At 41.8% G+C, this 12,390-nt stretch overlaps 1 protein-coding gene across 3 annotated transcripts in view; it reads left to right on the forward strand.

Annotated features, from left to right (window-relative positions):
* The window catches only part of XYLT1 (xylosyltransferase 1), a 214,410-nt gene extending 203,473 nt beyond the window's left edge, over positions 1-10,937 (forward strand). For 2 of the 3 annotated variants that reach the window (XM_049791715.1, XM_049791717.1), the window contains exon 12: positions 2,967-3,662. In XM_049791715.1, coding sequence (XP_049647672.1) covers positions 2,967-3,289 — 323 coding nt within the window. In that variant the 3' untranslated portion in view covers positions 3,290-3,662. Of the gene's footprint in view, positions 1-2,966; positions 3,663-7,437 lie in introns of those variants that run through there. The other variant, XM_049791716.1, reaches the window with a different exon arrangement.
* The last annotated feature ends 1,453 nt before the right edge of the window (positions 10,938-12,390 follow it).

Below are 12,390 nucleotides of genomic sequence, written 5' to 3' on the forward strand. Positions count from 1 at the left end.
CTCCTTTTATACAGTATTTCAGGGCTTGAGATCCACACTGTCCCTCTCCTATCCCAGCACACTAAGTTATAGAGTCATGTCTCCTGTAGAGACATGGCGCTCTGTTGTTCTTCCTTTAAGGCAAAGAGGAATAGCCTACATCTGCCATAGCTTGGATGAGCAGCATCCTCCTTACTTTCTTGTGTGACCTTTTTAACAAAGACTTGGAGGATCCAGGAGAGGGTTCTGGTTGAATCCTCAGCATTTTCTGTTGATTGATATACGTAGCTCTGCACTTGGATTGCTGTTACCCAGCTCTTTATAGGACGTACAGACACCTAACTTGGGGTGTTCGTTCTGCTGTGGGGCCAGACAATCCCCTACCAGTACCATGTCAGGGTTTCATCATGTGTCACCTCAGAGAAGCACGTTTTCACTGTGCGCAGTAGTAGCCCTTAACACACTGAAAAACATAGTGGTTTGTTCCCTTTAATACTGTCCTCAGCAGTCTTTTTTTCTCCTATCTGCTGATATTTGTGTGGGGCTTTCTAAAAAAGTTTCTCTTCAGTCCCACTATACGCTGCTACTGTTGTACCTGCCAGCACACCTTTGCAGCGCAGCCAGTTTGGGGGCAGAGCGTGGCAGTCAGTCAGTGCTGCTGCACAAAACAGCGGTGTGCTGGTGTGAAAAGCACAGCATGTCCGACACAATTACAGCAATAGCAGAGTGGAGAAATGTAAATGTGTTGAAGATGCTGAGGTTATCAACTTTACTTTAGCAAAAGCGGCCAACTGACCTTAAGGAACAAGGGTCACAGATAAAGATGATCTGCTGCATTGCCAAGCACTGGGTCCTACAGTTTCTGTAGATTTCATTCCTTCCAGTCCTGATAATCCACCATGTCCTGAAGCCTGAAACAAGTGCGAGGCTGAGCCAGAGGGAAGAGCAAGTTCCATTTCATCCTGTTATTTGTCTGAAAAAAGATCTTTCTTGTTCCATGCACTAAACACATGCACAACAGACTTTAATTCAACAAGCTTTCTGAATTGCCTGTTTCAATCAGATGATCCTGCTAGTAATGCCAACTCTTATTTGTTTGGGGATTTTTATTTAGAATGTTCCTATTTAATTAATATGTTGACAAACAGTCTTCCATATTTAATTGCTTCCAAAGGAGGAAATTTAATCATGTGTACTTGTTCTGCTTCTTAAACTGCAGTGCTTTGGCAGAGCACACTTCTGACATATGTGTGCATGGAATAAACTCATTTTGACTAGAGGTTATTGTGGATATCTACCATGTAAAATAAAAAGAGGGGGTTAGATAAACGCAGGAACAGCTAAGTGATGTATAATGGTGATGGGGATGTGCCGAACTAATTTAATAGGGTATTTGAAGTAATGGACTAACACAGTATTTAACATTAAAGACTTTGCAAATGTAACAGTAAAGTTCCAATTAAATGTCCCTTTTCCCTCTAAATAAATGTACTGATTTATTGCCAGTGTCTGAGATACTGTCCTCTGCATGGAAGAAAGGACTCAGTGTCAGGCTGCAGTGCAAGCAGCAAGGACATGTGGAAAGAATTGTAGCCGTGAATATGTAATTCCTGGCCTCTAAACGCTATCTGAGCGTGGTGGCTTTCCTACCCTGGAGCGCCCTGAATGGGCCCATTTTGTGTTCTAGACAGTGTGTATGTTGGCAGAGCTAAACAGATCCTCTGTGCTGCCGGAGCAAGGATGCTAGGGAAGTCAGCTGAGAACAGAAAGAAATGGCTGAAAATTTACTCCCAAGAAGCACTCAGCATTTTTGGAGGGTCCCATTCTGATTTTATGACCAGCACCTTGGTGCGTTCACAGAACTTAAGAAATCAGCCAGCCTTAGACAAGGGTGGTCTGACCCACAGTGTCCAATTCAAGGTCTTTGAAGGCATTGTCACAGCCTGACAATGATTTTTTACTGCAATATTACAGATTTGTGGCAATGTACTGCATTTTTCTAAGGTAGAAGAGTTACTGTAAGGAAAGCAACCACAGTGCAAAGAAAAGCATCATTAGGAAATGGTTGTGATCCATTATTCGGCACAAGAGCTTGAAATATAATTGTAATGAGAGAATACTTTCCCAGTGAGACTGGAGCACTTCCAGGGATGATGCTGAGGCTACACATTTCATCGTGGGTCCAGTCTGTCCAAGGCCATGGTGTTGTGCTTCCAGTGCCAGGAATGGCACCACCAGTTTTTGGAGGCAGATTGAGCTAACAAATGTTATGACTTCTCCACAGCATGGCAAAGTTCATCAGCTTAGGAAAAAAAACAGGCTGAGATCTTGGCTCTTCCTCCTAGACAAATCAATGATAGCACTTGAAGGTCTGACGAGGGTCAGCAGCCTTCTCACACCAAGCGTCCTTGAACTGTTTCCTAATTTCAAAACACAGCGTTCTCTGAGTGTCCACAGGGGTAAATTCAGCTGCACGGGGCTTATCTCCCAGGCTTCTTCTGCCGTGAAAGAGGCATAATTAGCTTCTGAATGCAAAATGGGTTTCTCCTGAGGAGGAGCTGCTCATTGATCAGGCTCCAGGTACAGGCAGGAGCTCGTAGCTGGGACGCCCTTGCGGCTGGGCCTGCCTTTTTGTTGTGCTGTGCAGAACAGCTCTGTCGTGCCTGGGCGTCCGACAGCTCTGGGGACTCCAGTTGTACATGATGATAATAAGGACCACGCTACTTTCAGCCTCAGTGCTTTGCCCTGCTAACGCAGCGCTTGCAGGGTTAGCAGCACGGTGAGCAGAGCTCGTAGTGGTGAGCGTGAGGAGCTGAAGAGCTGAGCACAGCCAGTTGTCCTTGGGCTGCAGCGTGTCCTCAGTGCTGGGGGAATGGACTGTAGCACACCACTAACTTTTGCTTTTTGTTTGCTGTACCCTTAGATCCTGAAGGTTTGCGTTGGGTTTTTTAATGCACTAACTTTTGGGTTTATTTCTGCATTTCCAGAGGAAGCCATGAAGTATCACAGCGGGCCTCCAAAGAACGCGTACATGGAGCAGAGCTTCCAGGGCTTGAACCCCGTCCTGAACATCCCCATCAGTGCCGCCCGTGTGGACCAGGCCAAGAGGAATGCCGGGCTCGTGGGTGCCCGGCTGGAAGCCTGGGTGGACTCTCTGGTTGGCAACGTCTGGTCGGCCATGGACATCTGCAGTGCCGGCCCCACCGCCTGCCCAGTCATGCAGGGCTGCGCTCAGACAGCCTGGAGCTCCCTGAGCCCGGACCCCAAATCTGAGCTGGGCCCCGTCAAACCCGATGGTCGCTTGAGGTAGCATCTGGTATGCTCTCCTCCGGCATAGGTTTTTAAAAGGGAATTTAACCTTGCTCATATGTGAACTTCGCACCAGAGTTCAGAAACCTAAGGGAACATTATAGTTTTTTGTTACTTATTGCAATATAATTCATTTAAAAAAAAAAAAAAAAAGTTCTGACAAGGCCTTTGGCACTGCCCTCTCCATCAGCTCTGTCAGGAGCAGCTCTGGTCATCCCACAGGCTCTGTTGTCCCGTGCGTCCCCAGCTGTACCACGTGTACTGCACAAGCTGCCTCTGCGGGTTTTGAAACAGTAGCAGCAAGCCCTGGAGAGGGCAGTGAAGGAGCAGCTGCTAAAAGTGTTTTTTAAAAATAAATTTGTCTGTACCTCTGCTGTTTCATAGGCTTTCATTATTTTGCTACCATGAATAAATCACAGCAAAATTCCCTTCTGCTTAGGCTTCCTGGGGAGGTTGGTTACTCTGGGCTAGAGCCTGTATGGCCGCATTACCTCACAGAACGTGAAATAATTATTGGTACACCCTCACTTTTTTTTTTTTAATAACACAGCTGGACTCAGCTAATGTCTGTTGTTATCCTAGTTAGAGAAACCGAGCAAAAGCAGAAACTTTCCGATTATTTTCAGAGATTTTTTAGACTCATTTCATGATAAACTCTAAATGGAACCAGTGTTTTGCTATATTAGTCTTCTATGTCTCATGCAGTCAGGTTCAGGGTCTGAGTGCTAGGAGTATTAGTTTAAAGAACCAGGAGGCATTTTGGATTTCAGCCCTTTCAAATCTACAGGTTTTTTTCTAAACCCACCAGCACCTAAGCATTTTCACAGACTTCCAGTACAGCAATTGTGTATGTGTAGGTTGGGGGTGGATTGTGATGTGTCTGCTCACACCCTTTGCTGATTTTGCTCATGAGCCAAGCTGAGTTTTTTTCTCAGGCAGTGGGATTGCATGGAACCAGTATAATGGTAAAATTGGGACTTCAATCTGCAGCAACACATTTCTTCCCTAGTTTGAGTAGTGGCTAGTAAGTTTTAACACTAATTCCCTCCCTTAATCTCCTATCTGCCAGCTCTTCATGAAGAGGAGTCTTTCTACGCTTGTGCAGGGCATCTGGAAGGCTGTGCAGGACATGGGTTCCTGACCAAAGCCACAAGCTGAATGTGAAGGAGAGCAATGCCATGTTTCTCAGTGCTTTTACTCTATTCTGTCAACAAACTGCCCTTGCCTGGCTTCAGAGTTTCTAGCAGGCTGCATCCTATTTTAAATAGGCATGTTTCGCATTATTTCAAGCTGCATTTTCTACAGTAGGGAAAAAAATTCATTTACATTCCAAGAACTTTTAAAAATACAGGTTTTATATGCAGATTCATCTCCAACTAATGCATTTTACATTAGCATAAAACATGCACTTTGTTGTTGTTGCTGTGGTAATCTCTTGTTAACAACATAACCCAGAAAGGCTATTAAAAGCTATTGGGTTAATTAGGGGAAAAAATCCTGTTGATGTAATAAAATAAGGTATCTCTTTACCCTTCTGTGTGTATGGCTAACTTTCTGCTGATGAGAGTTAAGCATCCACATCAGTAGGGAAATAGACCCTTAAATCATTCTGTAACCGCATCTCACAGAAAGGTTGAATTCCCTTTTAAACAACAGTTGCAAGATGACCATAACACACAGATCCCAGTGGCTTGTAGTATCTCTCCCTGTAGTACTGGTTTAAAGCTATTTGCAGTTTGCTTTGGACTTGAAATTGCAGTGTCAGCTGTGCTGGCATTAAGGCAGACCATTGAAATGTTTATCTGGCACAAAAATGGATGCATAGAAGGAACAATTTAGGTATTTATTATTTATGTTTTAGTCAATGACTAATTAGTAGGTGCTGCTTTTGCAGCTTGAAGATTATTTTATCTTACTAACTGAAGCTGCCTTTATTAAGAAAAGGCCTTCCTCCCCTCACACTTCCCTTTCTTTTTTTGTCTTGATTTTGACAGTCACGAGAGCTGTAGTTTTAGGAAAGCTTGTAGCAATGAGAGCTGGTTGAAATATTTCAGTTAAGATGATGTTCCAGCTTTTCAACCAGCTCTAGAGGCAAGCGTGTTTAAAAGCAGGGTTGCCAACAGGTTTATATAATAGAAACAAAGTGTTATTACTTATTCAGTAGGGGTTTTTTAACAGTGCTTGTTTTTAATCTAACATTCCTTCGTAAAGTTCAAATTTTGTGGGGATCTCCAATCCTCCCTGTGAAATCCAGGGCTTTACTCACACTGACGCAGTGGCAACTGCATAGTTCAAGCCCTGCAGATTAAATGAAGAACATCATATATAGGGCACACAATAAAATTCATTAACAATCCTAGTCAGTGATTGTTCTCAGTAAGACTACCAGGGTAGTCGCAAAGTCTTCAGTCTGTCTTGCACATAAGCATATGTATAAGGGTGCACCCACACACATGCATGCAGATAACTTGGGTTTTAAATTTGATACTTTTTTTATTCTTAAGCAGGAATGTTTTTAAGTGCTTTGTTGGTAAGTCTTCATTATTAACTAGACCAAGCAGAACGTGGCAACAATCCTTTCTTTTGTGGTTAGAAGAAAATCTTCCACTTCTCATTTAAAATGTAAGGTGCAAATTATTTTGCTTTAGAAGAAAAAAGGGAAAGAAAACAAATGGTTAGTGATATATCTATTTATATTATGTGCTAGGTTTAAAATATTTCAAAACAAATTTTATGTGTTTATTTTCTGAAAGACAAAAAGCATCTACACAAGGTTTTGTAGCAAACTGGCAATCCCAGTGCTGCTGTTAAAACATACAATGTAAAACCGGAGAGGCTGATCCTGCAGTCCTTTCTCAGGCAAAACTTCCACAAAGTGCTAATGCTGAGTAAGGACTTCAGAGTCAAGTCCAGCATAAATAAAATGTGTGACAGTATGCTGCGAGTAAATACTGTATGTATTTGAAGTCATCAAAGGCTGAGCTGCCATGCTTGGAACATCTTCTGGGGGCAGTGTCAAGTTTTGGACCCAAATGACAACCTCTACTATAGCTGTTAATACACAGACACAGATAAATAAGTTATATATGGGACACTGTGTCTGACTTACAAAGTCCTGTAGTTGTGAAGAAAAACCGTGGAAAGCAAGACTCTGCATCAGGGATCAGAGCTTGCTCCAAGCTGATGCTGTAGTAGTGCTAAGACCAGCGTCCTGCTTAGTGGCTTTTCTGGTTCTGAAGTGGCAGGCACTTGGAGCCTGTGATGAATTTTATATATTGGTAGAAGAGAATAACTTCACAGATCTTACATTTGGTGAAAAGGAGAATTCAGAGCAGGGACCCACAGTTTGTACCAAACAAGCAAGTTACACATCTTCCTTTGAATGTGCAAGTGTTATTTTTCCAAACACACTGGCTAGTCCTTGCTGAATAGGACTCCAACTGAAAGCCAATTTTGATCAAAATCCCTTTCTGTGGGAGAGGGGTGTATTTCCATATGCACACATTTGTCCTCTGTGTGTAATGCTTTGCTCGTTTAAATTCCCTGCCCATTCTGCATGATAGCCATGTAACACTTATGTGATCAATCAGTATTACACAGAAAGGGAATGTGGCAAAATGCAGAACATCTACATACGTGATTTAATGAATTATGTCCAAAGTCAGTCTTGGCATTATGCAAACCTGTTTATATGGTAATGTTAAACCTTGGGGCTAATAGAAATAGCTCAAATGACAGTTTATTTTCAGATTTGTCCAATTCTTTCTTCGATGACATTTGGACATTGAGTAGTAATATTTATATTTTCATTTTCTGATATTCAAGGGTTTTTTAGAATTGAAATTATGTCTTCATTTTTTTGTGCTCTTCATTTTTTGTGTTCTCTGCAAGCAGAGAAGTGTAACAATGCCTTCATGGTAGCAAGTGTTAACGCAAGAAAGTCTCTCTATATCTCTGTTGTTAAGCCTTCGTTATTGCTAAGCTTAGAGATACAGGAATGTGCATTCGTGTGTTACAAATTGACTTTCCTAGGTATTGGCTTCAGTGCACAATGCATGTACAGTTGTTTAATGGCATATTAACAATGATCCTGCAGCACCTTCAAAAGGACCAACTAATGTGGATTCACCTTCTGTCCATTTCCTACAGCACTAATTGCAATACTAATGAAGTCTCCATCACTCTTAGCTACAATTATAGTGAACAGAGTAGTGAAGTCAGTGGATCAGAACTGGGATATTCTAAACGTGACCAAAGGGGGAGATGAAGGGTAAAGAAGATGCTGAAACTTTGCAAAAGTTTGATACAATTGTGCTGCAACAAAACTTTGAATAAACTGGGCTCCTTCTGCACAGCAAGGCTGAGAAATGCTGATACCGTGAGATCTCAGCTTTGACTTCCCAGATAAAAAGAAAACAAGATCCAGACTTTTATTGTGGCCAGGCAACGAGGACCAACTTTCTGTTGATTTCTCTAGTTCTCTTTCATCCCAGCTGTCAGAGAACTGCCAGCTTGCCACTGGCTATCACAGCCTCCTCGTTGCCTTCCCAGATCCCAAAGCTTCAGGAGTTGGCCACGTGAAACCTTGGCCAACTTCACTGCTTTCCACTGAGCAGGAAGTTTTGTATTTCTGTGAGCCAAATCCCTTAGGCTTCTTCAAAAACCCTAGCTGCAAATCAGAAAAGTTTGCTTTTCAGAGCAGCCTTCAGTCAGCTCAGTACTAACACACATGAAGGACTTGGTAAAAGTGATAGCAGTTATCTTTTTGATTTTCAGGCTTGGGTATTTAATATGTGTAATAGTAGGTTTGGTTATTTCAGCAACAGAGTAAGACTGACCTGGTAGAAAGTGGCTAGCGGCATTTCCCACTGGCCTTTGTTTCAGTCTGGTTGTGAAAAGATAATCATGATCCATACGTGCTTTTATTTCAACCATTCAAGCCCTCCAGGACAGTCTTAAGGATTCGTAGGATGTTACCTTAAACCCATATTAAATGACAATTGAAAACACCATGTAAAAAAGTCTTTCCAGACCAAACCCTCGGGCTTCTGCCAAGACAGCTCCATGCCCACAGAGAGGGTAGGAGCGATGTAGCGTTGGAGGGGACAGGACACTGCCCTTTTCAGGTCCCAGCAGGAATACCCACAGCAGAGCCCTGCTGAGGGCAGTGGCTGCTGCAGCCAGGCACAGAGGAGCCAAACGGATGCAAATTAGGCTTAAGGGCAGCGAGGAAGAATTTGTAGGGAAATAACCTTTTTTCCTGAAGACTCTTCAAGAGCAAGCAAATGCTCTGATTTGTAACTCCCTTCGAAGGTGTACAGTAGAATGAGACTGGTCTTTGAAAACCTTCTCCACCACCATCACAGTAAGGAGAAGAGGAATCAGGCTGAGAGCATTTAAAATTGAGGCAACAAGATCTTACAGCCCATGTTACCCAGAACCACGGTAGCATTAGGCTGTCTCCAGTTAAGTGTGGTGTTGGCAGCAATTAACCCTCATGATGTGATACTGCAGGTACCATGTTGATTTTGTTCCTTTATACTAACAGTAGTGTGTAGATCACTCTGCTCTTTGCTTCTGCCTTGGTTACCTTCTTTTGCTCATGGGTGCTATCACAGCTGCTACCTCACTGTGTCTGCAAACATGTTTACCTGATAACAACAAAAAAAAGGTACCAGAAATCTCCTTGAACTGAATGTACAATCTATGCAAATTCTCTTTCTACTTTGTTAAAACCTAGAAGCATTATTTGTAACCTTGCCAAATAAACAGCAAGATACTGTACAGGTGCCTCTGATAACAGAGTGACAATTCTAGGCGCAGTTCATTGCGCTGCATTTGTATATTGTAATGACTTGACTTGTCTTTGGTTCTGTTGTAATTAACACCCTCGACTGAGAAGACAGCAATCTCTTGCTAGGGGAGCACCTTCAGTTTGCTGGGAATATTCTGGAGGAGGATGTCTGTGGCATTTCCTTTTTTTTTCCTGCTTACATCCAAAAGAAGGCACAGACTGGCTGGCCAAAATTAGGATGTTGTTTCAGATTTTCCTTGGGTGAATCCTATCAGCTTTGGATTGCTCGGTGTCTGTTCCCATTGTGGCATCCAGTGTGTTGCCCCTTAAAGAAAGCCTTACTTTCATCCTTTCTCAGTGTGGCCTTAAACTGTGTTAGGAAGTTTGGTGTTGTCTGTGTCTTGCTCACTTTTTCCATTTGTTGTGGTATGAATAAAAGGCACCTTGAGTTTTCTATTACAGCTCAGTTGTGTTGCTGTCAGCTTACACTTCACAAATACAATAGAAATTGCTTACAAATGCAGTCTTTAAGGGAAGAAAATGACCTTCCCTTTGGGCGAAAGGAAGGCTCAGACGTTCATATAAACCTTAGGAAATTATGAGCTCTGTCTTTTGCAACTCACTGTAGATAAGGAAGGTTGATTTAATTACCTACAAAGTACAAACTTAATAACTTTTAATTTATCTTCAGACTATAACAGGACAGACTGCTCTCAAATGCAGAAGACATTCTGGAGTAATTTCACTCATTTTGACATGGTGTAGTAGCATTCCTTTCAGATTTGTACTGGTAGCTGTGAGAAGATACGTCCTCTTAATGGTATGGTCTTAAAATCTGAAGAATATCACCACATGGGGCCAGATTTTGAGTGATGTTTGGGAATCTAACAGTACACTTAGAAGACAGAGGAGTCTGGTTGTATCATGTAAGTCATAAATGCGTTTCCAAAAATCTGACTTGAGGAGCTTCATCCAAAGGTTGTCAAAGTCAGCAGAAACCAGGGACTTCTGCTAAGGCTTGTAAATGTTGGATTTCTTTAATGCTTTTCTCCATGAGAACTGTCATGTTCCAGGAGCACCAATATTCCCGGCAGGCTGCAGTGCTTTTAGGAATCCCAAATCCTATCCTGTTTTGATATTCAGATGTGGATACAACCCGAAGGCAACTAAAAAGGGTTTACACAGAAAACAAGATTTGTGAAACAAAAAGAATTAATTTGAGTTAATGAAATTATTTTTCTGACTTTGTCATTTTGGTTTTGGTTTGGGTTGATTGGATTTTTGTATTGCCTAACATAGTCCATAATAAGTTATTCCTATTCTGTCATTTTCAAAGACTGATGGTAATATAGTTGTAAGAAATAACTATTTTGTTATAGATCATAATATGCATAAAATTGTACAGAAATATTTTGTAAGCTATTGAATAAGAAAAAAGAAAACCATGTATATACAGCGAAGTTTAAAAAAAAAAATTGGACATTCAAATGGAACACACTGAAAGATGTAGATATTTTGCTATTTATTTAAAGGAGTATTTTATGAGATATTGAAATGTCTTAAATTGACCGGTAATCAAAGTTCAAAGTCAGAATGCTTTTCTTGTAGTAGAATGTGATTTTCAGCAATTATTGCACTACCCGTTTTTGCACCCTTTTGTCTTTCATTTAGCAGAAAACAATGTGCCTTAGCTGTATTCTTTGTCAATGGGAGTTTGGTTTTTTTGTCCAACAAAGCAAATTTTTTTGCAGAAAAAGAAATGGATGTATTAAATACTGTATTATACCAAAAACACTGCAGTTGTATATAAATGCTTTCTGTCATACTGTGTTTTCAGATGCAGAATTTTAAAATAAAAAAAAAAAAAAGCTGTCTTTAGGAATAGTTGTGCACCTCGTATTATTTTCAACCCCAGCAATGTACATCTTTATTTAAAAGCACTTTGCTGCTTGGTGATATTTAGGAGGAAAAATGGGACCGAGCGCTACTGATCTGTGATCCCAGTGCTGATGCCAGTACGCTGTCTGGTCAGTCATTTCTCAGGCTCCATTTCCCAGCCGTAGCAATTATGGGGGAAACCTTCATGGACACTTTTCAGAAATAAACTTTTGTTGGTCAAGACGATTGCTCACAGGCGTGCAGTGCTAAATGCAGCCTGGCAAGGGGTGCTGCTGCCAGTAGCGGTGTTGGGAGATGGGTCGGACTCTGCAGGGCTCCCAGCATTGCTGCACTGTGGGATCCAGAGACACGTCCAAGCTTTTTGGGCCAAGGTCTCCTAGTTTTCAAACTCGGATGACTGCTTTTGAGCCAGATTCTCCCTAGCTTTTCCAAAGATATCAAGGAATGGTAGGCAGAGGCGGCAGAAGGGATTAACAAGGTGCTTGACTTCGGTCTCTTTGCTGAAGGCCACCAAGTATGAGGGGTGTTGGAGCAGTTTCTTCCACGCAACCCCAAAGTGTATCTCATCCCAAAGAGAAAGGACTTAGTCATGGGCTTACGATTAAGCAGCTGGCTGCAGAAATAGGAATTAATGTTACAAGGACAGCAAAATATGCGTCCTTTGACTTACTGAAAGGATGAGCTCAGAAAGACACATTTCTTCCATAGTTCCCCCAGTGGGTTACGGACCCAAACCAGCCATTGCCTCATGTTCACCCAGTATGAACACTTAAATTTATTTTGTTACCCACAGGCTCCACTCCGAGCACTGATTTCTTAGAGCTGCTTCCATAGATGCAATGGGGAAAAACAGTTAAATTCTTCTGCAAGTGGGTGATTGGTATCTTTAGCACCATCGTCATGATGTACTGCAGGTTTGTCTCCTAATGCTGCTTTTTGATGTGGGATGCTTGAAAAAGCATCAAGGAGACGACCTTCCAAAAGTCTTTGACACCACCAGGAGTCTGTCTGACTTTTTCATGCACCCCCAAGCAGTGCTGCAGGTTCTCTTGGCAGCCAGAACTGCTTTTTGATCTTGTGTTTTCTTTTCACCTGCTGTTCAGGAATTCCACTTTTTTGGCACTTAGATGCAATGAGGTCTGTTTAAACAGAGGAGGGAACACAGTGCTAATATTTTAGTCCTGGCACAAAGAAAAGATTTTCTGTGGAGGGTAAAAAGGGAAATAAAAAAAAGACTGCTCTCTCAGTTTTGAAGCCTGTTTTTATTTACAGATGGTATAAGAAGTATGCTTCTTTTTTGCTGTATTATGCCTCATCCAGCTGCTAATACTCAATGTCATATGAAAAAAAAAAAGCTTAACCTTTGTTTTAATTATCTCCAAATGTGTTATTGGCCACTACTTTAAAGA

Source organism: Accipiter gentilis, chromosome 33 (genome assembly GCF_929443795.1).
Source record: "Accipiter gentilis chromosome 33, bAccGen1.1, whole genome shotgun sequence".
Classification (NCBI taxonomy): Eukaryota; Metazoa; Chordata; class Aves; order Accipitriformes; family Accipitridae; genus Astur; species Astur gentilis.